General features: G+C 43.8%; 1 protein-coding gene across 2 annotated transcripts; it reads right to left on the bottom strand.

Moving 5' to 3' along the window:
• Window positions 1-993: 993 nt before the first annotated feature.
• On the bottom strand, window positions 994-27328 carry DAPP1 (dual adaptor of phosphotyrosine and 3-phosphoinositides). Of its 2 annotated transcripts, none has more exons than XM_014941238.1 (9): window positions 27217-27328; window positions 15688-15810; window positions 11609-11742; window positions 7570-7700; window positions 5321-5368; window positions 5016-5078; window positions 3131-3216; window positions 2370-2457; window positions 994-1227 (listed from the first exon to the last, which is right to left on the bottom strand). In XM_014941238.1, exons 1-9 carry the CDS (start codon window positions 27276-27278, stop codon window positions 1177-1179), a joined length of 786 nt encoding a protein of 261 aa, XP_014796724.1. In that variant the 5' UTR covers window positions 27279-27328; the 3' UTR covers window positions 994-1176. The 2 variants fall into 2 exon arrangements, with proteins under 2 accessions (XP_014796724.1, XP_014796716.1); XM_014941230.1 differs by lacking the exon at window positions 27217-27328 and adding an exon at window positions 26404-26508.
• Window positions 27329-27436: the final 108 nt, after the last annotated feature.

Here is a 27436-nt window from a genome sequence, read left to right as displayed (position 1 = left end):
GTACAAAATCCAGCCTGTTTTCAAGGGGCTCATACGCACACGAGGAACCAGCTGCCTGTCTCTCACAGTCCTGGTGTGCACAGAAGCCTGCTGGGGTGATGCTGCGTGAAACAACTGTTCACTTGCAGCCATCTTGTACCGTATGAATCTAAAAAAACCAAACTCTTACTCATCCATCACCTGGAAAAGGGCCTTGAAATATTCCCTAGCTTGTAATACAGACACTATTTACAAAAATATAATTACCTCTGTCATTTTTCTTTTGGCTTAGAGCCTAAACACGTAATACAAAAGAAGTATTTAATGTTTCCAGAAAGGACTGGGCTTTAAATAACCGGCTGGAGGCTGTGGAGCATCCCAACGGTTGGTTAGTTGTGATGGAGCTTACAATAAATTATCCAGAGTGCTCTGAACAACCAGCCAAGTTTTTAACAGTCACTGCCCCTGCCATTGGCAAGCAGGTGTTGGATCCAGCATGCACGATGTGCACCATGTGTATCAGACCAACCCTCCCATTTTTCCAACCGTCTCCACACTAACAGCCAGAGAGAGCTGGGCTGTAGGAGCTCTGTGGATGCAGAGCTGGAGGTGAGCACCCATCTGCAGGCACAGACCCACACACGTGCCCGCTGCCAGTCACGGAGACACCTGAGACCACCCTCTGGTAAGCGACGCCTTCCCTTTCGGCAAAGCGGCAGCTCCTGCCACGGGGGGAACCACTAGGAGCTGAGGGTGGCCTCACGCTGCTCCAGTTGCTTCCGTATCTGTGACTAGAACAGAAAGACAACCCGTTGCTGTTTGCCTCCGTGTGGATGTGGCCGAGCGTGATCAACCCCAACGCTGATATTTTTTAAGGAAGTAATACTCTCAAGCGTTTGTCTTCTCATGGCTTCCTTCCGGAGACACCTGAGACCACCCTCTGGTAAGCGACGCCTTCCCTTTCGGCAAAGCGGCAGCTCCTGCCACGGGGGGAACCACCAACCGTCTCCACAGTAACAGCCAGAGAGAGCTGGGCTGTAGGAGCTCTGTGGATGCAGAGCTGGAGGTGAGCACCCATCTGCAGGCACAGACCCACACACGTGCCCGCTGCCAGTCACGGAGACACCTGAGACCACCCTCTGGTAAGCAACACCTTCCCCTTCCGCAAAGCAGCAGCTCCTGCCACGGGGGCAACCGCTAGGAGCTGAGGGTGGCCTCACGCTGCTCCAGTTGCTTCCGTATCTGTGACTAGAACAGAAAGACAACCCGTTGCTGTTTGCCTCCGTGTGGATGTGGCCGAGCGTGATCAACCCCAACGCTGATATTTTTTAAGGAAGTAATACTCTCAAGCGTTTGTCTTCTCATGGCTTCCTTCATGACCTCTCAACACGCGCCCTGTGCTGATGCTCCATCGTGTTTGCCATCTACACAATGGCATCCTTAAAGACAGAAGTAGTTTCTTCCATCTTTATGAGGGAAGAATCTTCCATCTTTATGATGAGGATGTGTGTTAGAAGGGCATCCCAAATATGCTAATGCCTGGGAGCCGGAACAAGTACTCCCTCCTTGCAGACCCTGAGAAACATTAGCACCTGGGTGCTACAGAGCTGGGAGGGTTACAGAATTACACAATGATTACAGAATGATATGGAGTTGGAAGGGACCCCTGGAGACCATCTAGTCCAACCCCCCTGCCAAAGCAGGTCCACCCAGAGCACGTTGCACAGGAACATGTCCTGGTGGGTTTTCAATGTCTCCAGAGAAGGAGACTCCACCACCTCCCTGGGCAGCCTCTTCCAGGGCTCTGACACCCTCAAAATGATGAAGTTCCTCCTCATGTTTAGATGGAACTTCCTATGTTCAAATTTGTGCCCATTTCCTCTTGTCCTGTCACTGGGCACCACTGAAAAAAGACTGGCCCCGTCCTCTTGACACCCTCCCTTAAGTATTTATAGGTCTTCTCTTCTCCAGACTAAAAAGACCCAAGTCCTCAGCCTTTCCTCGTAAGAGAGATGTTCTAGTCCCTTAATCATCTCTGTAGCCCTCTGCTGTACCCTCTCCAGCAGTTCCCTGTCCTTCTGGAACTGGGGAGCCCAGAACTGGACATGGTGCTCCAGATGGGGCCTCACCAGGGCAGAGCAGAGGGGCAGGATGACCTCCCTCCACCTGCTGGTCACACTCTTCTTGGTGCCCCCCAGCCTGCCATTGGCCTTCTTGGCCTGATCCAATAAAAAATGTATTCCAGTTTTGTATTCCAGTTTCAGCACCTCACAAAAGGAACTGCTAGTCTCCAAAGGGAACTGCTAGTCTACAAAGGGTTTATGGTGGCAGTACTGAGGGCACTGCTGCCTGCGACGTCCTACCACAGGACGTCCATCCCATCCACTCACCAGTTTCCACCGCAGTATTTTAATCCACTCGTCAGCTTCTATTCCAGTTTTCGCGCAGAGGTAGTACGTCCTTAGTGGGAACACTAGACTGCAAGTAAAAGATTAAAACTATTTCTTACTTGCTAGAACAACTGGTAGCTCTTCCCAAAACTGAACCCAGCTGGGCTGCACCAAGGTGTTTGGACAGAGCAGGGCAGGGAGGCTGTGCTGTCTCCTGTTCAGCCAGCGGCAGGGAGAATAGACAATTTTTAGATAGATTTACAGTCATTTACAGCTCGGGGAGATGCTGCCCCAGGTAGCCAGCGGCAGGGAGAATAGACAATTTTTAGATAGATTTTACAGTCATTTACAGCTCAGGGAGATGCGGCCCCAGGCCCATATGGACAACAGACCCACACCTGGGCACAGAACCCGTTACTGTGTGCCCCATAGCGATGCTTGAGCCAGGAACTGGACTGCACCCGAGTTCCATGGGTCGAGGTGATGATTATAGATGCTTACAGCATCAGGAAAAGCAATGCCCACTACACATAGGCCTACACTCTTCCTCCTTGCCTACAAAAAACCCTTCTTCCAGCACTAATCTGGCAAAACATGGCAGGACTGTGAGATTTTGGCTGACAGAAATGGGCTCCTGAGTTAGAGGAACACCAGGGTCACAATCAGTTGAGGGAACTTTCAGAAGCAGCTAGTGGTTACATTTCAAACTTCCCTGGCAATTTTGACATTCCCATCAAGGTGGAGAAAGCACGGTAACTTACCAGAAACAATTAACTCTTTCCTGGGAATAGTCAAATTGCACAGCTGAGCATTCAGTTAAGTCAAGTGCACGGATTGGTTCTGTGGCCTTGAAAATAAAACGGTTTTACAATAGGAACATACAAAACCAGAAGCTAAGGCTCGTTCAGTTCATCTTCCATGCACCCGGACCTTTACAGGCACATGAGGTTTTTACAGGCATGGGTGCAGTAGCTGTAAGACCACAAACCCAAACTAGCAAAGGTAACGACAGTGCCACTGGGGGATGAACTGAGCTAAATATAAAACACCAGGACAGTCCGTTCAGATCCAAAACAAACAACAAAGGAGATCTCTACTGCGGGGAAGCCTGAGCTGGATGTAGACAGCTGAGGGTTTGGTTGATGGATCATAACATCGCTGACACTGCAGCTCGTGTGGTGTAACTTCCAGCTAAGGCTGACAGAGACAAGGGGATGGTCACAGGTCTTATCAGGCCTAACCAGCTGTTGGAGACTTCATTAATTCCTAAGTGCTTTAAAAGGATACAGCTGGGTAGGGAGAAACGCAGAGGCAAAGCTAAAGCAGTGTTTGTCACAGGAGTGATGAGGGTTGCTGTTTGAGCAGTGTGTGTGTAGCTAACTCCCTGGGGACAGGCCCAGGAGCACTCACTACAACTATCCCTTAAGAGTTTTACTTTCCCTGAAATGTGGGAGTTCCTTCTTTGACTGGTTTCTCTCGGCCTTACCCTCTTCAGCAGCTTGCGAGAGGCAGCTGAAGTGGAAGAGCAGCTGGCCCTCCACCCAAACGCCCTCAGCTGTTCTTGTGGTCCTTCCTCAGGTGCATGGGGGTGTCATTTTCTCACCTTTCCTTACGTTATTCCCTGGCTTAGCAGCTGTTAGTCACACACAGCCCCAGAAGAAAGCTGCTTGTGCTGAGGCATGCTAATAAATGCCATCCCAGGGCCAACAGCAAGTGGCTCACTTGTAGGTGTGGTATCTGCAACCCCACAGTAACAAGGGGAGTGCCAGGAGACACCAGAGCCTGGGAGGAGGCCGTGCTCCTGGACAGAGACACCTTCTCACCTGGTAAGTCACAAATGCTGCTCAAAGGTTTGGAGTGCTGCTCTTTGAAATGTTATCCTGGAAACTCAATGCAAGTTGGCTTGAACTGAAATGAAAACTGATGGAAGGTGCCACAAATACTTAACCATTTATAAATGGCAATGTTTGGGGAGAGAGGGGAGTTGTGTATGTCGTTGTGTTAAAACCTGTTAGATGCTTGAAACAGGGCTTGGCAGGGGTGAAGAGGTAAACAGTTGTGCTGTGTTTATGGAGGAACCCCAACTGGAGGTATTGCAAGGGTAGAGAAATTCTAGAGGTATTTCTTCTTTTGGAACAGCAACTGTAAGGATAAATTGTTTTCCCTGGATGCAGCAGGTTAATCGACAGCAGAGTGCTAAGAAGGAAGATGTTTTTCAGTGAAGGGTTTTCTATGTATACTGTGGGACCACTTGAAATAGAAGAATGGAATTGAGGAATGCAAAATACACTACCAGTATTTGCAGAAATATTTCCATAGCACTGCTGTCTGTCAGGTTTTGTGTCAAAGCTACCAATAAAAGCTGTGTTGTGCTGGTAGCTTAAAATCCAAACAATGTCTGGTAAACAACAACTCTGTCTAGTAGGCAAGACTGAGAGAGCACAATAAATGTTTTCTGGCTGTAAAACTTACTAACTTCCTCTTGTTGAAGTCATCAGCAAAATTCTGGCTTTATTTGAAAGGTCTGACAGTTTGGGAAGCTTTGGCTTGGGAAGCTGTGATGCAGGTGCAAGAAGGCAGAGAGATGAGGAGGTTGCAGCTGCCTCTGTAGAGGTTTAAAGAGTAGAGCTGGTGTTTGCTACTTACTGTCTGGTCTTTGAAATACTTAAGTTCATTCCTATGCAGTGTAAACCACCTTGTCTTCCAATTCTGAAAGATCAAGAATGGATGGTAATTGTCTTGTAAGAATTTAGCATAATGCTTCTTCAGAAACAAAAACCTTTAAAGCTGTTGCCTTGCTCTGGTTTACAGTCGTGCTTTGTTATTGTTGCTAAAAACACAAATTGTTCCTCTCTGCAGGGGAATGCAGGTGGAGCTATTTCAGTTCTGCATTGCCTCTAGCTTCTGCAGGTGACTGCAGCATGGAAGCTAGGATTAAGAGTTTTCCTTACCTTGACTATTTTGCCTTGTTTTATCAAATATCCTTCTTTTGTACCAAGCTGTGAAGGAAAAAGGAAAGGGATGGGGGTTAGTGACTGAGCTCTGCTTCTATTTCCCACATCTTTGCCTGTACCCATAAGATGAAAGAGCAGCCTGTTCTTGGGGAACCTTCCCGTGGCCCCAGGCCTTCTCCTCACTCCTGTGCTCCCCTCACAGGGCTGGACCCACCATGAGGGTAAACATGGACCTGTGCTGGGGCTCAAGGCAAGCTCTCAGACCGTGCCTCCCTCAGCAAGCTTCTGGCCTGCATCTTCTCAATCAAACACAGTGAAATACTTGCAGTTACAGTTTGTTTAGTAAAGTAAATAGTAAGGTTAGTTGGTTGTGCCTGTTGTAAACAGAAACGCCTGGGGTTTACCAGACAGTGGAATTACCCACAGAAATCACTCCCGAAATGCAAGGGAAATACTGTTTTACTTAGGCATTTTCTTCTCTCAAACAGCATATGTTGAAGAGGAAAAATGTGTTTCATTCAAGATGCAAACTGAGAAAGTGTTTGTTGAACTGTTTCTCTGCCACCATGAGTGACGCTGGGACCTTATGATTTCTCAGGTACTCATTGAAACTCTGTGGCAGAGCCCCAACTGTGAGACTGCTGATCTCTGAAAACCAAATTCTTACCATGTTAATTACTACTTCCTCCTGAAAAAATACTGCTTTTTTTTTTATTGGTTTTATGTGGAAGTCAAGTTCCTTTGGAGGTTGAAGTGGAACTCAGCCATGAAGGGTTGGCTGTGAGAGACATTAGAACTAGTTCTTTTATCAACTCTATTAGCCCACATTAATGTAACTCGTCGTCTTTTTCTCCAAAAATATACTATAGTATGTCATTAAAGTTGAAGTGGAACTCAGCCATGAAGGGTTGGTTGTGAGACATTAGAACTAGTTATTTTATTGACTCTATTAGCCTACATTAATGTAACTTGTCGTCTTTTTCTCCAAAAATATACTACAGTATGTCATTAAGAACTTTCCTCTCTGTTCTGAGCAACACTGTTCTGGACAAACCACCTGTCTTGCTTAGATATGAGTCACTAGGGATTTAAAGTCTCTAATTACTGTCCAAGTGAGTCACAGATGTCACAGCAGGTGGTCCAAATGGATATGGAGATGTTCTCTTGTTTCTCACACCAGTAAGGTGTAGCTTTTAGTATGACACAGCTTTTTACTGTGCTCAAAATGACTAGGGCTGAAAGGGTGGAGGCTCTTCTGCTGTACCACTCTATTTTGGGTTTAAGACTTTGTCAGAATACAGCAAACTGTCTTCCTGCTTTAAGACAAGGCAATTCTAAAATAATAAAATCCAAGTATGAAAATGCCAGAAAACCCTTTTGAGTAGTTTGCCTATCAGGATACAGATATTAACGACTTGGTTGTACCACACTTCATTTTGGGGTTTCCTTTCCAAATGTGTCCCTGCCTGTCTTGCATGTCTTTGAATATTTTTTTCAAAAGGTCATTTTCTAACACGCCTAAATAGAAAGTCACAGATGTTCTTTCCTTTCTCCCAGTTATGAAGGAGGCTGTGTATTACTAACTGGGCAAAATAATTCTAACAAAGATGACTGCAAAAATAAGAAGTAATGAGTTTCTGTCTGTCAGGGAGGACTGCTTCCCGTCATCTAATCCTCATAATCACTGAGTGAGACAAAATGTGGTAAATCCTGTAGCTTTTTACTGTTTTGCTCTTTAGTGTATTTCTCCCCTCACCTGTTGGGGGGAGGAGACTGGCTGTAAGGGATGTTTGGCAACACAAGGGCTAACAGTACAACCTGACATATATATTGTCGCACACAGCCTGAGGAGTGTTGTCAGAAAGATGGAAGAATCGTGCTTGTTTTATGTGGTGTGGTTTTTCAAATTGCTTATAATGTTACTGCTAAGATGGCACTCTAAGAGGAAGAGAACAGAAGACTGAAAACCTTCTATATATTCTTTGTTTGGAGGGTGAGGCTTACCTAGGTTAGCTGTAGACAATGTTTTCCCAGTGAATGTCTCGGTGACAACAATTGTGAAAGGCTTTATTTGTCATGGGACTGTACCTAGCAAGTCTGTGTTTGCTTTGCCCTGCTCAGGAAAGGCTTCCTGCATTTATGAACCCATAAAAGGGTGAATTATTGGTGTTATTCCGTAGTTCACTCCAACAGTCGTACTAAACCCGAATCAGGAGAAGCACCCCTTGCACCAGAACACAACTTACTGAGGGAGCATTTGGAACAAGATCACTTTCTGTCCTTCCTGTCTGCATCGCTGTGTGAACTCGGACAGACTCATAAATGGAAGGTTCTTCCACCTCCCGTGGGTAGGGGTGCTTCAGTACGATTAAGGTTCCTGGAGAGGAAAAAGAGAAGGAGAAACTCATCTGGCAAGACAGTCTTAGAAAATAAATGGTAGCAGTTGCCTGTTTGCAGCATGATTAACTTCAGCTCTTACATCTTTTTAATTTTAGGACAAGGCAATAACTTCCCCAAGATCTCTGTGATGCTCCCTGTAAGGGGTTTTCCTTGGAAGGGGGCAGGACTCAAGTCACGTTCATGCCAGAAAACAATCAGACACTATAAATTACTCCCACACTGATAAAACCAGACAAATATTTCTAACCCACATCACCTTTGCAAGGGGTATTTTCTATAAAAATCCAGCCCTGAAAACTACAAAGGGGTACTTGGCATTGGATTTGTTTGCCCAGTCTTACTTTTTTGGCTCTATTGTCTTGCTTGGAGTCCTCAATGCTTTGGGCATTTGGATCTTGCCTAATTCCATTCCCCCATCCCTGGATGGTGAGAGTCAATTTGTTCTTACATCTCTGAAACAAGACTGAAAACCCTCTTCACTTCTGTATACAGTGCCTTTTTAAAACCTTTAAACTTACTAGTGCTTGCAGGGAATCGATCCCCTGACACATTAAATTCCCTTCCTGTACAGGAGGCTGGCTGGTGGGGTGGACAGGCAGGATGCTAGACTAGATATGAGGCCCTAACAGTCATCCTGGTTTTGCCAACAACCCGCTGCTTGCTGCGTAAATTACTTTATCTGCCAGAATTTAGGATATAGCCTTCCCAATAGTAAGTCCACATTACCGTCACCTTTAACTGTTTCACCATAGTTCTTTCCAGTTAGCAACATTTTGATTATAGCCATTCTTTGTTTTCCAAAGCAGGTAATGTTCATTGCATGTTCTCTACAAAAAGCTGCATTCTGGATAGTGAATCTATTTCACTATTCACAACAGTGAAAAACCTCCTTATAATAGTAACTGCTACACCATCTAATCTCATTCTTTAAAAATAATGTCACAGCATACCAAATGCTGCCCCATTTGCATTTTTATGCTGATTATTGTCAGCCCTTAAAGAGGAGGGATGCTAGAATTGGTAAGAACTTGAACTTGAAACCTACAGGTGATTGAGTAACTTAAAAGTGAAATAGTTTAAAGTATGTTTTGTAATGCGAAGGGCTGCAAAAGGAAGTGGAAAAATTGCATTTGAAGTAACCAACTGAAATCTGTTTGCGGGCACAGAGTGTGTATGCAAACATGATATATTCAACGTGCAATAAGTGAATAGTCAAAATCAATTTAATTCACTCTGAAGAAAACGCGTCACTATTTAAAATGAAATTGAGAACGCCCCCATCACCAGTCTAGAGAAACCACTCTTAAGCTGTTGCACAGAACAGAAGTATCAGCAGCTGTACACTGTGGATAAAGAGCCCTGTTGCAGAACTGGGAGGGCTAGTTTAACATTTTATACAGTATTGGTTTTCGAGTAAGTCCTCCATGTTTCTTCTCCACAGAAGATACTTGTACGTAATCATCTGGTAACTGTACAAAAGAACTAGTAAAAGCTGCACTGAAACAAGAGTTGTCTTGGATTTGTGGAAGAATATAAATTAGTCCCATTGTTGGAAATGTTAGCTTCAAGTGACTGGCTTTTTTACCTGGGTAATGACTTAAAGTTTTTGTTTTATACTTTAGGTGAAAACTGATAAACAAAGCAAACACATAAGAAAAACATGTTGACCCTGTCACTCTGAATAAAGACAGAAATATAGAAATATGATGGTATATTGCTTTATATTGTTACTGAACAGATTCAGCCTGCCTATTCCATAAACCATCACACAGAACACAGTAGCCTCAGTTTCAGCTGCCTGTAGTTCAGAAGGAAGTGTACATATTATGCTGCAGAAAAATAGATGTGAGACCATGCAGCAGTTTGGAGGGGAAACCCTGCAGTAAGACAAGGTTTTTGGGCTTGAAGCACAAACCTGCAGCTGTCCCAGTATGAAAGAACCACTGTTCTCCATAGGCCTGTGTGTTCAAGTACTGATCAGAGTCTGGTGTGCCTCTTCAAACTAGCTCCAGTGAGACAAAATTAACATGGAAGATAGTGGAAACCATTACAAGTTCTATTTGTGGGTCTCTCTTCTATAAAATCCTGTCCATAATCAAGGAGGAGATGAAAAACGCTATCATGCTGTCTTACTCCTGAGCTCACAGTGTTTCTATATAAAAAAAACCTGTTTGTAAGCGTAAGGAGGAATAAGAAAAACTGGTCCAACTACTTTCTACTAATGCCTGAGCCAAAGGTCACTTACTGCTTTTCACTGAAAGGAAGCGAGGCCTAAGAAATCAGACTCTGTTGCTGGCCCTTCTGTTGTGTGACCCTGTGTTGGGCCAGTCTTTCTGCAACACTGACCCTTGGCTTAGAGTGGGCTCTGACGAGCCTCTACCCCCTTTTTGGTATAAATTGGTTACTGCCCAGGAAACCTTTGACACCTGTATTTGATGGGACATTCCCTGAGTAGTCTCTTCCACTCTACTGCTGTTCATGATAAGGTTAAGGTAGAAGGTTTCTTGATATGATGTTCAAAGGGCTTTTCTTATTCTGTAGCACATCCAACTTAAAGAGGTTTCACAGAGCCAGCAGAATCTGATTAGGGAGCTTTAAGGTGACAAGTGAGCCCATCATTCAGCAGTGTTGATCCTGTCCACAGAGATCACATAACACCAATGCCTTGATGGCTAATGTCTGTAACACGTGCAGTGAAGGAATGGGGAAATGCAAGCTTTATATGTCAACTAAAATCTTTACAGTGTTAGGCCTGTGGGTGCATGTCTGATTTGGCAGGAAAAAACAGCTTACTGGCACACAAGACATGTGGGAACTCTGTGTTCTAAATGTTCTTTAAAGCAACATAAAAAAATAATGCTTTGAATGGTAAGTGCCATATTGAATGTACCACTGCATTTTGCTTCATGGAAAAAAAATTGCAAAGCCACCCTTGAATTTAATGCTTGTGTTACAAGAGCATTTAGTGTGTGACATATTACAGTTATTGCATATGCCAACTATTATTTAACTGGTCTCTTGCATATATAATTAGTACTACTCTGTGTTATTTGCATACACTTTCTACACCGGATACTGAAGCTTCTGGCACTTACTTTTACTGACATATCTTCAGCTGTTATATTTGAAACTAAACCTAAAACTGGCCTTATCATTATAATATGCATCTGTTTCTCCAGTGATTCTGGCCTGGTGGTGTTCAACTCACTTGTAGGAATCAAATTTAATCTTTTGACTCTAAATTCAGGTAGCATGTTGGCTGCTAAAGAAGCCTGTATTTTTCTTTCTTTTTCTTAAAACCAAGACAAATCAATGTGATAGCAGATGGCATCAGGAGGCTGATCTGCTGTAGACAGAAAGGGAGACATAATACAGGACACACTGCCTACAGAAAAAAGAAACATGTCACTGTAGACTTCTTCCTTGGATGAAGAATAGTGGAGCTAAAGAATTTCAAGTCCCTCTTCCATTTATTCTAATTGGGGGATTTCAACTTCACAGACAAACACGTATTTCCTCACTAAACACTCTGCTTTGGTTTTACCCTTTTTGAGAAGGTTCTGCTCCTCCCAATACACTTGTATTTTGAAATGATTCCTTCTCAGAGAAATCAAAAGGAGCTCATGCCCTCAGTTAGCAAAAGCCCAGTAAGCTTACATGTGGTTTGTCTTTGGAGTACTTGAAAGAGTTTTTGAAAAGGAGCACCTTAGATACCTGATGTTAATACAAACGTGAATTTCTGACAAAATACAGAGGTTAATACAAACGTGAAGAGGAACACTTCAGCAATAGATCTACCTGATAACACGCTGGAATCTCCTTTTAATCAGATCTCTGTGATGCATGACTACAAATGTGTTCACACAAACATATGGCTCTCCTTACCTGTTTCGCTTCCAATTAAAGGCTGATTTGCAAAATGCATGACTAATTCCTTCAAGCTAGAAAATTCATTAAATCCGAATTTGAATGAAGTTCCTGTATGTTCAATGTGGAAGTGTTTCACAGAATCTTTTCCCCTGAAACAAAAAAGGAGTATTTGTCAAGGTATAAATGCCAAAGACATTTGGCATGTACAACCCTTAAATAGCAGCTTCCACTACAGGAAATCTGCCCGGATCACAGGCTGCCAGTCACTGTCTTAGCAGAAACACTACTGCTGTTACTGTCCCTCACTAATACTCAACACCTGAGACACAGATTTATTAAGAAAAATCTTACTGCTGCTTTACAGGTAGGAGATAATAAGAAAAATCTTACTGCTGCTTTACAGGTAGAAGATAATGAAAGCTTAGAAAGGTCAAGTAAGTTAAATTAACTCTTGCAGCAATCAATAAAATAGTCACAAACGAGGTTTTCAGCCTTCTGTCTAAGCAGGATGATATCCCTTCTCTTACCAGGCTTTTGTCTTGATGGTGTATCTATATTACTCAGTATATGTCTGTCTTTTCAGGTAATATCATGATCTCATTGAAAATATCTTGTTTCCCTTTCAAAAATAGGCTGTCTCCTTCACTGAAGCAGGGATTTAATAACCTAACTTTAGATACCTAAGGCTTTAGAGAGTGTGTGCTTTGTCTCTGTGCTCAGATGAATGGTTCCTCTATGGTGGGCAATATCTTGTTTCCCTTTCAAAAATAGGCTGTGTCCTTCACTGAAGCAGGGATTTATTTAGATACCTAAGGCTTTAGAAAGTGTGTGCTTTGTCTCTATGCTCAGATGAATGGTTCCTCTACGGTGGGCCATGTCAAACGTGAACCAGGGTCCTTTGCCAGGGAAGTAACAGCATTTGTTTATGAAAGCTGTATTTAGAGAAGTGTGCAAGGCCTCACTTCCTGGATGGGCATGTATTTTGACTTCAGAGGACACTGAAGCACTTATGGCAAGTATCTCTCCTGTGAAAAAGTTACTTCTGTTAATAGCATCCAAAATAGTCCAGACAAAACTTTGTCTCAGGAAAAAAGTATATAGCAAATACACTGAAAATATGGTGAAGAAAGGGATTTATAGCACCTTCTCCATTGTTTATTGCCACTACCACAGGAGATCATAATTTCAAACAGGAATTTAAACAAATATTTATCTTTGAACAGTATTTGTGATATTGTAGAAGGTGACTCTATTGACCTCCTGTGTGGTTTGTGCTACAGTCAGCTGAGACACAACCCGAGCCAAGTGCAGATGCCCCTACAACACCAAATAGCTGCTGTGACACCCCAGGTTTTTCGTCTTTTCAATTTAATTTCACAAGAAATACAATGTTGCAATGAGAGCAACTTCTACTCTGTTTCCTTTTTTAAAGTTGGCTAATTCAGCTGGAGGACCCAATTTCAGGCAATACTTGGTCCCTCTTCTTGCAGCTCTCAATAGAAACTTCAAGGGATGTCTAAGCATTGTTTCCTTTTAAAACAAACTATAATAGTGACTGAAGTTCCTTGTGAGGCAGAGCCAGAAATTAAAAGCTACAGAAGACACTTTTTTTTTCAGAAGAGAAAGAAAATGACAGCTAGAATTTCTAAAGTTATGCTGTCCACAAAAATGTAGAACAAAAATGAAAAAAATTTAATTAAAAGCTACAGAAGACACTTTTTTTTTTTCAGAAGAAAATGACAGCTAGAATTTCTAAATTGTCTAATTGTCTACAAAAATGTAGAACAAAATTGAATTACTTATTCTAAAATTAAGTTTTAATATTAGTCAAAAAATGGAAAGGAAAACTTAGAGTTAAACAAAAAGCAGAAAATTATCAAAGCATTTTAAAATCAAAAACAGTACTTCAAAGGAGCTGTGCCACCAAAAAAACCTAATGTAACAGAATAAAAGCTCAAACTCCCAAATAGGATATTCAATTCATAAGGTAACACAGTAAATAACTCTTGTTCCTACAGGGAAAACTAAACAAGAGATTAGAATTGGCCTGAAGTAGACTTTTCTGGGTCTTCTAAGGCTAGAATTTGTTAAAGCAGCAAATTTATTTTCACCAACTAACAATTAAACTAACACTTTAGTTTCCATTTCCTCTAAAATTAAGTTTTAATATTAGTCAAAAAATGGAAAGGAAAACTTAGAGTTAAACAAAAAGCAGAAAATTATCAAAGCATTTTAAAATCAAAAACAGTACTTCAAAGGAGCTGTGCCACCAAAAAAACCTAATGTAACAGAATAAAAGCTCAAACTCCCAAATAGGATATTCAATTCATAAGGTAACACAGTAAATAACTCTTGTTCCTACAGGGAAAACTAAACAAGAGATTAGAATTGGCCTGAAGTAGACTTTTCTGGGTCTTCTAAGGCTAGAATTTGTTAAAGCAGCAAATTTATTTTCACCAACTAACAATTAAACTAACACTTTAGTTTCCATTTCCTATTAATAGAACAGCTATTTAAATTTTATTTTATTACAGTAAGCTATTAATAGAACAGCTATTTAAATTTTATTACAGTAACTTGTTTCCTGAATCCCTTTTAAAACTAGCTTCCAGATATTTATTTTTTTAAATTGTCTGAGGTAGAGTACCTCAAATAATATTTAGTTACATTTTAAAGTCAAAACATATTAACCAGCAAGGCAATAATTTATTTAAAATCACTTTTTTTTTCAAGGAGAGCTATTACTTATAAATACTACTATTCTTTTTCCCCAGACTTGCACTCAATTGAGTCATTGCCACTCTGAATACCCGTTTTGTACCATCAGCTTCAGATTTGCTGGGCACTGCCCCAAGCTCCTGGTCCAAATGGCTGCCTACAGAGGTAGTAATTTCAGCAGCGTATGTATAGGCACACCTGCTCCCAGGTCTTCTGTCAGATGAGTGAAGCAATTCATGTTTGCCTTTTACACCCGTGGGGAACAGGGTATGTGCAAATTGTGCTTTTCTCAGTTTCCAAGCGACTACGCTTCCAAATTATAACAGCTCCTGGTACTAAATACACATAAAGTCACAATTTCAAGGGCACATGCTGTGTTCCTATCTGTTAGGGTTGTGAATAACTAGCATGGTTATACTGATCAAACTGGCTTTAGCTTAAAAAGTTACAGCAGTTCAGCTGAGCTGTGGTCACTAATTGTTCAGAGGCTTGGTCTGAGGCAGAAATTAGCCTGCATGCACTAGCTTAAAAATCTCACTGCAGAGGCTTAATATATCATACAGCTTCCAGAGGCTAAGAATGTATTTAAGGTTAATTACCTTCACTCGGCTGGCATGTGGGGACTACCTTGTGTGTGTAACAGACATCTTTCATTTCACTTCTCTGAAACATTGTGGTTTCTCTCCCTCTTGGGAGACTCTTTAAATGTGATTCAGTGGTGAAGTACCCAGGCCAGGCTACCTGTGCTCTGTATAGGCTGTGTCCTGAACTGCTGTAAACTGCTGTCATTGACTTCAAGGGCCCAATATGTCACTTGCAAAATATTGTGCAAATCAGTCACATGTTACTGGCTAAGACTGAGTTTTAGCCCAGAATGGAGGAGTAAAACCATCCAGCCAAATGCTAGATCATCCCTCAGAGATGATGGTTCCTGTTCAGTGATCCAGACACTGGTGATGGTAGCATGTCTATTAACTGGTATATTTGCTACTATTCTCACCATAAAACTCTTCTACTCCCATCAGCTGTTCCTTAAAGTCTTGTAACTGCCATACAGAATCTTATCACGCAGACAGAAAATCTGCAGCCAAACTGTGGAATGATGTTTTTCCCCATAAGATTAATCCATGGTTTGGAAAAATGAGAGCAATTTTCAAATCCACTCGAGAAAATATTGCTTTCCTTTTAACAAAATGTCATGCAGCAGAATTATACCAATACATTAGGAATAAATATTAAAATAGTTCAAGCCCTAGGAAAAAAATCTGCAGGCCATCTCAATGCATGAGACACAAAAACAAAACATGAGAGTGAGTGAAGTCTGTAAAACTGCTAGCTGCGCGGCATGAGATAAATTCACTTCTGTCATACTCTACCTTACAGAGAGGGAGTACAGATCTTCCCTCTCGTTACTCTTCCTCAAGAGATAGCTTCCATCCTGCCCGTTGGAAAGCAGCAGTGCTTCTGCTGCGTGCCGGGTAAGATTGTCATGGTACCACCTGGGAAGACACAAGGAATTAAAGCATCATTCACTCAGCTCTTAACTGAGCGCTTCTTCCACGTTATGGAGCTCAGTTAGAGAAAGAGGAAGGACTGCAACTAACTCTGCTACAATTTTGAATATCCTTCTCACAGGCACACACAGGTTACACAGAACTCTGCCCCTTTCAGCAGCCCCCTTTCCACACACTCGGAAAAACTATTTATTTTTGTTAGCTACAAAGTTGTGTACAAACAGCTGATGGTTTGTTGAATCTACAAAAAACCCCTGCACATTCTACTTGCATAAGCAACAAATTACCCAGGTCCATGCTGGTAAGGTGAAAGCAATTTTGGGGGGTATACAGGATCCTTTGTCTATTTTCAGAATCTGTACTTCCTGACGTATCTACATGCTTTGGTACGCTTCCTCTTTTGGGGCAAACAGGCAACACTTAAATTCCTCCCAAGCTCTGTATTTCTCGTAACTCAGTTCATCTGCACTGCTAAGATCTGCAATTAAACATGTTGGCCTAAGCTTAAAATTTTCATTTTAAGAAGGAACAGAGAAAGGGACCAAAATTAACCGACAGAATTTGAAGTGAAAACTCAGGAAATTTCACCACTGTTACTGCTCAGCCATCCATGGTCCAAGCAATACAGGAAATAATCAAAATGGCTGCATTGTTTAACTTCGGTTAAAACTATCTTCATTAAGTTTTTTAATATGAAAAATTCCACAAAATCCACGGGGGGGGAAAAATCCTGCAAAAAAGATCATTAAATACTATTTATGGTTTCATTTCCATCCAGAATGATTCACAATTAGAAACACCTGATTTCTCTCAATGGAAAAGGGTCTTGTTAGAAATGAGCCTGAAACTGAACACAAAATAGAGCCGCAGCTATAAAAGCCTGGAGTGACTGTCCTGTAAGAGATGCCACGTGCAGATATCAATGATTATACACACACACACACCAGAACCTCTGCTGCAGAAGGAGACAGGGACACTGTACCTGGGGCACAGCCCTGCAGGGAGCAAGCTTCTCCCCTTGTCTCTATGTGGAACGGGTGCTGAGTCTCTTCCCTCTCCCTTCAAACTGTGTGTGCCTGTAGCATTGGGGGTCAAAGTCTATTATTACTGTTTCAGCTGGAGAAATACAGTTTGACTGAAAGCAGAAGTGTGATCACAGCACTTCCTGGCATTTGAATTGTGGCAGTCTTCAAATTGAAATGAGGTGTAATTGTATACTCTTTCTCCTTATCTGTTCATTGCAGGTTGCCACTTGGCACCTGACACACAGATTTATCTCTGTATTTAGACGGCTGCCTACTTGAAAGGCCAGCTGGCTGACAAATTGCTTTATAAGAGGCTCCAGACTGTTAACCCTGTAGAAGACAAGGTCCATGTGAAACTCAATACAGGCAGGGTGTTGCTGCTTTGGCTCTAGAACGTGCTCCGTGGGCCATCTGCACAGTAGAATAAAATAATGAATATTTAAAGATCAAAGTGTCATCCTCTGAAACACCTGTTAGCCAAAATCTGCTTTGGGATTAACTGCCCAAGTACCAGTCAAAGGTCAGATCTGCCCCGATGCGATGAGGATCATATCAGCACGCACGCTTGGCCGGACCTACGGCTGAGAAGATGACACTGTGTTTTGGGTGGAGCTTCCTAACACCATTTTTCTCACTTCTATGCAAAAGAAGCATATATATTGAGAAAAATCTGTTAGTGGTCATTTCCATAAAGGAGGGACATTCGGTTTGTGGTTGCTCATAATTGTTCTGTAACCTTATTTCCAAAAAGCCTTTGACTAAGATTTTCAAATAGAAGTCACAAGTATAAAAGATACTGTGTTTAAATTTACTCTCTCTTTATACATACAAGGCCAGTGACTAACGAAATTTTACCAATATGCAAAAAAACCCCAAACCATCCAACCATAAACCAACAACAAAAAAAGACTTGCTTCATTGGCAAAATAATGTTGTTTTAAAGTGCAGTTCTAAGTCTTTGCAGACAAGGGTGCACCACTCTAAATATGCTGTCTCAGACCAAAATCCCTCAAACGTTACCGTGTTCCTCTTGCTCAGCTTAAAAAATAGCAGTAGATGTGAGACAATAATACAGATTGTAGTGCCAAAGTGACTGTAAACCCCAAACCATCCAACCATAAACCAACAACAAAAAAAGACTTGCTTCATTGGCAAAATAATGTTGTTTTAAAGTGCAGTTCTAAGTCTTTGCAGACAAGGGTGCACCACTCTAAATATGCTGTCTCAGACCAAAATCCCTCAAACGTTACCGTGTTCCTCTTGCTCAGCTTAAAAAATAGCAGTAGATGTGAGACAATAATACAGATTGTAGTGCCAAAGCGACTGTGTTATACATAGTTTTTCTTTTTTTTTTTTCCTTCCTCTCCCTGACAGTCACAAACAGTTCAATCAGTAATAACTGTCAGGTTACCTGCATGTTCCACTCTGAAAATGGTCACTCAAAATTTGTTCCAATTGCATGAACCTAGGTAGAATTTTAAAATGCTGTGAAAAATTTAGCATTTGCACACAGACCACCAGGAAGGTAAACAAATACACACCTATGCAAATAGTCTACTATCCCAATCAAGCCTGTCTGATGACACTAATACAAATAAACAGGACTAAAAAGAAATCCAAACCATAACAGTGGTTAGATACTACTAGATAACTAGATAGACTTCAGCTGAATTTAAGTATTTGTGAGAGGGAAAATTCTTCTATCTATCTTATTTAGAAAAAACCTTTTAGGCAGTTCTTTTGAAATTTGCAAGTAAATCAAGGTGAGAGACACAGCTCATTCAACAAGGCACAGTAAAGAACGGTCATCTTTAGCTTAAGTTTTGGTTGTTTTCTGAGTGGTATCTGGGACAGGAAACTGTTGATAGAAAATATACTACTATATCGATCTTCTTGCCCCCTTAAAACAAGAAATTAATGAACTCAAAAGGCTTTCCAAACACTCATCTCTTTGAAGCCCCTAGCAAGTCCTTCAAAAAGCTGAACTGTCTTGTCTTAAACTCTTTCATTTTGAACTATGCGTAGATCTTGCACGTTGGCCTGTTTCTGAAGGTCTTCCCAAAAGTCATCTTTACTTGACCCACATTGTAGAGTCTTGTATACACTATATAAGAATCCAGAAATATGTTCTGTACTTTGACACTTGTCAGACCGATAATCACCAGTAGTGCAGAAACTGCCTAGGGTTCCTGATTCGTATTTCTCTGAAGAAACACAAGAAGAAAATCCTTCCCCTGCTTCAGAGCCGCTTCTGCTGGCTGCCCTTGGCCTTGCATGCTTTCCTGTCTCAAATGCATACATACTTCAAGGAGGTTTTTCTTTTCTGATTATTTCATTTCTCCTATTAAAAAAATCCTGCATGCCCTCCTTTTTGGAGTTCTTTATCGCCAATTTGACTAGTGATCTCAGTTTCAGAGTTTAGAATTGCCGTCATTTATCTATTCTTGTTACTTTAACTTTGTCCTAAATTACATTAAATCACTTTATTCCATATGTGCAAGCGTGTTTGTGTTGTCAGTGTGCGTTGCAGAAGGACTACGCTATTCTTCCTGCTCTTTGGAGTGCAAGAGTCTGCTCATGAAAGCATGTCTGAAAATGGGCACGCAGCCCTAGTGAGATTACCTTTGTTTTCTCTTTGGAAAATAAAGCATTTTCAGAAATCAGTCTACTCTTTAGATCAGATTGCACTAGTGACAGCGTAGGAAGGGCTACACTGATATTGCTGTTAAGAGAAGGAGCAGAAAGAAATGAGACACACGGTGCCCCGGAGAACCAAAACTCATCAGAGCACACAGCCTTCCCCTGAGGTTCTGCCCACCCAGTCACTAGTGGGGTTCCCCCGTGGGGTGAGCTGGTGACTGCCACAGTACAAGCCATGTCTATGCTGGCCAGCTGCACCACTGCAGCTACACTAATCATCACGACTCCAGAACATGACACATTCGCATTAAAATACCTTCTTTTATTAAAATCTCTGTGTAGTTAATGCAGTGACCTCCCTACACAGTGGCGAAGATCAGGAGTATGTTACAGCTATGTTTGGGGTGGGAAACTCCTTCAGGCACGAACATCATCCTCAAAATGTTCATTTGTTCCTTTCTTTAACAACCCAAGATGTTTCAAAGAAAAACTTAATGAAACTATTTAGTTAATGAAGCTTCAATTCGACATCCCCTGCAGATGAGACAGCCATTAGATATGGCATCTGTCACTTCTCATAGTGCTGTTGACAAACAATATGGATATTTTGCAAAACGTTTCTGCCTGTGTACACAGGGGCTGGGGAACAAACCTGTCACTGGCATCAGGTGGACTAACTTTTTAACAATACCGGAATATATAAGGTACACAAGGATGAATGTTTAGTGACTTGGAGTACTTCTCAGCCATTTCTATGTGCGAACTGCGTAACACCCAGCAGAAACACTCCCTTTTCTTCCTCATAAAACTGAAAGATAGCTAGTGCCAGAAGAGAGGACAGCTAGAAGTTCTGACTGGCATTTGTTTTTAGTGTCTGGAATGATAAATCTGAGGTACGCCCAGCTATGAGATAAAGCAGTGAGCAGAGGTCAGGCTTATTTTTTGTGTCCTTACCAGACTATGTTCTCAGATGGTTATAGCCTGCGTAGAGTTAGGAACTGTGCACACACTTGGCTTGCTTTTGTAAAGAGTCGGGCAATTCAAAGTTCCTCCTCTGAAGCAGGAAGGGGATCCTCAGTATTCAGCTGGGTGATCTCTCTGCCCCCTTCCCAGAAGCTCCCTCCCCTACCACAGAAGATCCTCGGTTGTGCTCCTCGGTTGGTGACTGTCCCTGTGGAAGTGAACGTGCTTTGGCAGGGGGGTTGAACTAGATGATCTCCAGAGGTCCCTTCCAACCCCATATCATTCTGTGAAAGCCCCTCGGCTGCCTGAGCTGCAGGAGCCCAGCACAAACGCAGCAAATCTAACTCATCTCCCTTCCGTCTCTGAAAGGGAACAGAGATCTGCATTAGGGACAGATGGTCCAGATGTGCTCTCAGTAGGACTTCAGTATTTTTCAGAGCACTTATTTACTCTGAGGGTGGTTTTGGTTGTTGTTTGTTTGTTGGTTGTTTTTTTTTTTTTTTTTTTGTGGTGGTAGATGCTGACAGGTTTTGTACCTTTTTTCATATTTAAAAAAAAATAATTACCACAATGAGTTGAATTTTCTTACACTTTGAAAGTATATACTAGCTTCAAAGACACATTCCCATTCTTAATTTAAAAGAGTAGTACACTGTAATGCTTGATGGGTGTGAGTAGGAAAGCACTGACTTATCTCCTTTGGCTGGACATAATGCCCTTCACGTTCCTGTATTCCAAAAATTACACTACAAAACAGCCTCACTACTTTTCTGTTCTCTGCATGTTGGATTTCAGATCACATCTGTCAAGGTTTGTGTGGTTGTTTTTTTTATTTTATCTTAGCTTTTTTCCTAATATCAAACCCTAAGAGCATTACCTGCCATCTTAAAGTCGCAAAGGGCTCTCTGTACCTCACATCAGTAGAAGTGAAGTTTTGGCAATGCTTATAACAGCACACAACATGACAGAGCTTTAGAGAACCTACAAAAGGGTAAGAATGCTATGATAGATGTTACAGGTGGCATACAACCAAAATTGTTATTTATTAGACATCTTTTCAATGTGAAACACTGAAACGTTTAATTGCAAACCTGTGTCAAGTAATTTGTTGCAATACAGGGGTGCCATTTCATATAAAAAATAATTTAAAAATAGAAATATGAGGAAGTAACATCACTGTATCCAGCCTTAAAGTTCATGTCTTCTAACTGTAGGCTTTCACTAGTTCAGCTTCTGCTTTTCACTTCCATTTTCCCACCCCCTTCTCTCAACTGCCTTTGTTCTGATTTTCACCCAGTTCTTTTGCCCACTTTCTAGGTGTTGGAATTTTGCCCTTGTATAAATTAGAAATATAGATGAAGGAAAAAAATTCTTATGACCATTTGCCCCATCCCAGTCATATGAGTTCCTCAATTCTCCAATTTTAACATCATCTGATCTAGGCCTGTGGTCTAATTTCTCTTCTCTTAATAAAACCAAGCGTGAAGTGTATCACTTAGTCTTACTAAATACCATCTGTCATGGTATTGTCAAACCTGGAGCTGGAGAAACATAAAAGCTGTGCTGCAAGGGATGACAAAGAATGCTCAGACTGCAAAAGGCAAAGAGTTACAAAGCCCTTTTCATCTTGCCCCGTTCCTTTCACCTCCAAAAGGCAAAGTGTCGCCAAAGCTATGCTATGTTGGGATCGAAGCCCAGTTACCAGACCAGCCTGTAAGTACTCGGATGACGAGATATTCCACATTCTCATCTCTTGCGCAAATAAAAAGAACTGCAATGTGGAATTCCCCAAACTCACACCATACGTGATCAGCTACAGGAGCTTCACACTGCAGTGCGCAGGCTGTCCTTTTGGCAGAAACAGCAATAAATGCAATTGGAAAAACGGCTGACTCCAGAAACAGCCAAAGAGACTTCCAAAGCAGACTCACAATGTCAATTTCCTTTTCCATTAAGCCAAGATGCTTATGTTTCTTCTGACAAACTTCAGTGCTCCCTTTTAAATATTTTGGTAGATTTAGGGAAGAAGTTAATGAACGAGCTAACACGTTTTTAACATCATGTTGATTTTGATCTACCTTTTCACTAGGCATTAGTTCCACCTATTGGATCATTGACAATGATCCAATACTGAAACTGACAGTAATCTGAATTTTCACTCTGAACTCTTGATTGTTTGACCACCCAAACTCTCCAAACAAATATAAGCCATCTTAGACTGAATGATATAGTTTAAAAAAAGTAAAATAATAATATTTTTTTTAAAAAGGCAGCTAAACCCATGCCTCTTGCTTTCTTTTGTTGTGAGGTCAGAAAGTTCATCTTTACACATACTGAGGCTATGGAGAAAAACAATCCAATCTGATAAACAGCTGTACGTATGTCTAGATCTTTCAGTGATTGTCCCTGATGATAAATGGGATTCTTAAATCTTATTTCTTGGGGTTTTTTTAGTGACAGATAGGATATCTCTAAAGCAGGGGTAAAATAAAGGTGGGGTTTGAACATGTTTTGTTCTTTTTCTCTTCTCCCTCCCACCTCTTGCTCTCACCAGCTCTTGATAACTCTCATTTTAATTACAGGAGCATTAATCTAGGACAGCCCAGTGAATACCAGGTCCTCCAAACCTAGCAGAGAGTTAGACAGGTTTTACACTGTACACCCATCTACATTGCTGTCAACTTTCTATTTTAATGACCAGTTGACCTGGTAAACTACGAGGATATCCTGATACCCAATCTCCTTTCTCTTAAAAGTAAAGTGCTTCTCATTTCACACTTCTTCAAAGCTTTAACTTCTTTGACTTTTGCACAGTAAAGCAGAAGCTCTAAAATAACCTACTTCAAATTCCCCCCAAAGATATGTGAACGTCAAAGCTGCTCCTCATTTGAATGACCCTTGTCTCCGTTGGTCTTTACTACTCCCTCACCAGAATCAGGTCTCAGTTGTGCTAGATACTCTGTTGGGTGTAAGGGGAACTCAGCACTGTGATTGCACCAGGGACTAAGTTTAGGGGTTTGGTGGCTGAGAATTTATTGTTATGGTCTGGAGAGTGACACACCTACTTCTCACAGCAGTATTTACATTAACAGATCTTTTAGACTATGCTACTAAAATGTTTGGTGTACAAGGACTTCTTTTTCCTCTTCAGAAGAAAGCATAAACAAAGTGGCTTTAGTACTAGATGAAAAACGAGCTTTGCTTAATGATTTTAAGGGAATCTTTTCTTGCCATTGTTTATTCACCTTTAGTGCACTTAACTCAACACACTGCCCTGAAGGAGATGCTTTAGTATTTTGTGGTAGGGTGAAGAGTTTAGGTTTTCCACTGTGAAGTGGAAATAAAATAGAGAAGCTACACACTTAAGAGCGCGTATTTGTTGCCTTCTCATTTGTAGTCTTTCCTTCTCACTGGTACCACATCAAGTACCACACCAGCTACCACATCAAGCTAAAGTCCTACAAGATCATCTGTGAGGACTAACTCCTTGCCAACCAGCGAGGCTGCTTGTAAGCACAGGTTACTGGCATAAATCAACTAGGGCCATATAGTCTAAATGCACAGAAGTCTAGCAATTGGGAATTGTGCTTTCCACAGAAGGTTCAACTCTTTTTTTTTTGTTTGGTTTTTTTTTTCCCCTGTAATCTTTTTTTTGGTTTGGTTTTTTTTTTTCCCTGTAGATACTTTTGTAGGATGAGCATAACCTTACGTAAAGGAAGATGTCAGGGATGTAAAGGAAAAGTATATAATGGCTACTCTTGGTACCATTGCAAAGCGACTTTACTTTGTTTCTTATTTGTTACATGCTTCAGTAACAGGCACTTAACAGGTTCTTCTAAATTTGGGAAAATACCAGCAGTGTGGAGATACTAATTCCAAGCCCCGTTGTTACACTCCAATTTCTTCATTTCACAAGAAAACCCCCATGATTTGGTCCTTATCCGTAAGGACCCAGGAAGCAAAAAACCTTTACTTTTTTGGTCTGTTCTTTTCGAATGCAGGCACCAGAGCCTTTTTGATTTTTCGGTCTCTTCACCGGCCTTTCTTCCACTTTGTCTCCCCTTCACTTTGCTGCCGTTGACCCTCCCCACCCTGCCCTCCCAGTGCCCACCCTTCCCGCTCCTCCAGCCCGCACTTCTCCTCACCCGCGGCAATGCTGCCCGGGCAGGAAGCGGCCTCAGCCTTCCTCCGGCAAAACCCAAAACTAACTGGCAGACAAAACGGGCGAAGCCGCACTGGACGGAGGAGCAAGGTCTGTTGCAATCTCCGGCCTTCCTTTTCACTCCTCGGGTTTTGAGTGAGGGTGACATCTCCGTAACTGCCGTGACCCGTCCCACCGCTCTCGCCCCTGACGCCTGAGGCGGCCTGAGGCGGCCTGAGGCAGCCTGTTGCCCCACAGGGCCCTGCAATGCTGCCCGGGCAGGAAGCGGCCTCAGCCTTCCTCCGGCAAAACCCAAAACTAACTGGCAGACAAAACGGGCGAAGTCGCACTGGACGGAGGAGCAAGGTCTGTTGCAATCTCCGGCCTTCCTTTTCACTCCTCGAGTTTTGAGTGAGGGTGACATCTGCGTAACTGCCGTGACCCGTCCCACTGCTCTCGCCCCCGACGCCTGAGGCGGCCTGAGGCAGCCTGAGGCAGCCTATTGCCTCACAGGGCCCAGCAAAGGAGCACCTGGCATGGCGGCCTCTGGGCCAGGGGGCCAGGACAAGTTCCAAGAAGGCCAAGGGGATGGCAGAGCTCTGCAGCCGGGGAGGACAGGCAGCTCTGAGGGCAAGCTCTGGGTCCGGTGCTCCCTTGAGACTCAGGTACAACCCGGGGCTCTTCCTGAGGGAGGTGGTGTCAACACCGCAGAGCTTCTCTGTGGGAAGCTGTAGCCCTTTGCCTCTCACTCTCCACTGAATTTGAAACGTCTCCCTACACTCTAATTTTTCTGTTACTTATTTCTCCCTTCCACCTGCGCCAGACACCGGAATAGGCTGCCCGGGGACGTGGTTGAGTCGCCATCCCTGAATGTGTTTAAGAGTCGTTTAGATGAGGTGTTGGGGGATATGGTGTAGGTGAGAACTTTGTAGAGTAGGGCTGATGGTTGGCCTCGATGGTCCCAAGGGTCTTTTCCACCCTGAATGATGCTATGATTCTATACACAGGAGCCTGCCGCCCTCTCAAACCCACCTCAAGAACCCTGGCATTGAGCTTCTCTGAGGGGATGCACACTGTGCGTTAAGCCCTTCAGCGGGCTCGTTAGGAAAAAAAACCTAGTTTATTTAAAAACCTGGAGTGTGCAGGTCTGGAGCTCTCAATATAGGACAGATATGGACCTGGTGGAGCAGGTGCAGAGGAGGGCCACAAGGATGATCAGGGGGTTGGAGCACCTCTGCTACGAGGACAGGCTGAGGGAGCTGGGGTTGTTCAGCCTGGAGAAGAGGAGGCTCCTGGGAGACCTTAGAGCCCCTTCCAGTCCCTAAAGGGGCTCCAGGAGAGATGGGGAGGGACTCTTGATCAGGGAATGAAGCCATAGGATGAGGGAGAATGGTTTTAAACTGAAAGAGGGGAGATTTAGCTTAGATCTCAGGAAGAAATTCCTGTGAGGGTGGTGAACAGGTTGCCCAGAGAAGCTGTGGCTGCCCCATCCCTGGAGGGGTTTCAAGGCCAGGCTGGATGGGGCTTTGAGCAACCTGGTCTGGTGGGAGGTGTCCCCGTCCATGGCAGGGGGTTGGAACTCGATGATTTTTAAGGTCCCTTCCAACCCAAACCATTCTATGATTCTCTGAGATGGTAGCAGCAAGAACCAGCAGCTCCCACCCTGTCAGCTCCCCTCGGGGTGCCCGACGCCCCCCGAATGCCACCATTTCTCGCGAGGACACCCCCCCCCCACGCCCCTCCGCCGCCCCCGGGGTTGGGCGGGGGCCGCCATTTCGCGGCCCCTCCTGCCCCGCGACCGCCCCTCACCCGAGCGCCTCCAGCTCCTCGTCCAGCGGCGCGGTGGGACGCTTCTCCCGGCGTTGGGTCATCGTCCCGCCGGCGGACGAGGGCTGCCCGCCGCCTCGGCGGGCCGCTGAGGAAGTGGGCGGGCGGAGCGGCACCTCCCCGGGCGTTGTCGTCCCTCTTGGCCGCCGCGGAGTTCCCCGGCCCGGGGAGGCCCGCCCCGGCAGCGACGGCGGGGAAGTGGCCCCTTCCCCCGGGCTTTTCGGGGTCTCTCCGGACCCGTCAGCGGGACCTGACCCCCCTCTAGTGTGGCCAGCTGTGCCGGCAATGGCTTTAAGCTGGAGGGGAGCAGACGTAGATTGGAGATTAGGAGAAAGTTCTTTACTGTGAGGGTGGTGGAGCACTGGAACAGGTTGCCCAGGGAGGTGGTTGAGACCCCATCCCTGGAGATACTCAAGGAGAGGCTCGACGAAGCCCTGGGCAACCTGGTCTAGTTGGGGGTGTCCCTGCTGACTGCGGGGAGGTCGGACTAGATGACCTTTGGAGGTCCCTTCCAGCCTGGACAATTCTATGATTATCTTATTCCTCTCACTTTATTACCGAATGACCTGGACAATTCTATGATTCTATGATTATCTTATTCCTCTCACTTCATTACCGAATCCAGCAGCAAGAACCAGCAGCTCCCACCCTGTCAGCTCCCCTCGGGGTGCCCGACGCCCCCCGAATGCCACCATTTCTCGCGAGGACACCCCCCCCCCACGCCCCTCCGCCGCCCCCGGGGTTGGGCGGGGGCCGCCATTTCGCGGCCCCTCCTGCCCCGCGGCCGCCCCTCACCCGAGCGCCTCCAGCTCCTCGTCCAGCGGCGCGGTGGGACGCTTCTCCCGGCGTTGGGTCATCGTCCCGCCGGAGGACGAGGGCTGCCCGCCGCCGCCGCCTCGGCGGGCCGCTGAGGAAGTGGGCGGGCGGAGCGGCACCTCCCCGGGCGTTGTCGTCCCTCTTGGCCGCCGCGGAGTTCCCCGGCCCGGGGAGGCCCGCCCCGGCCGCCACGGCGGGG

This window comes from Calidris pugnax, unplaced genomic scaffold (genome assembly GCF_001431845.1).
Source record: "Calidris pugnax isolate Ruff unplaced genomic scaffold, ASM143184v1 scaffold34, whole genome shotgun sequence".
Classification (NCBI taxonomy): Eukaryota; Metazoa; Chordata; class Aves; order Charadriiformes; family Scolopacidae; genus Calidris; species Calidris pugnax.
This window is presented reverse-complemented; position numbering and strand designations above follow the sequence as displayed.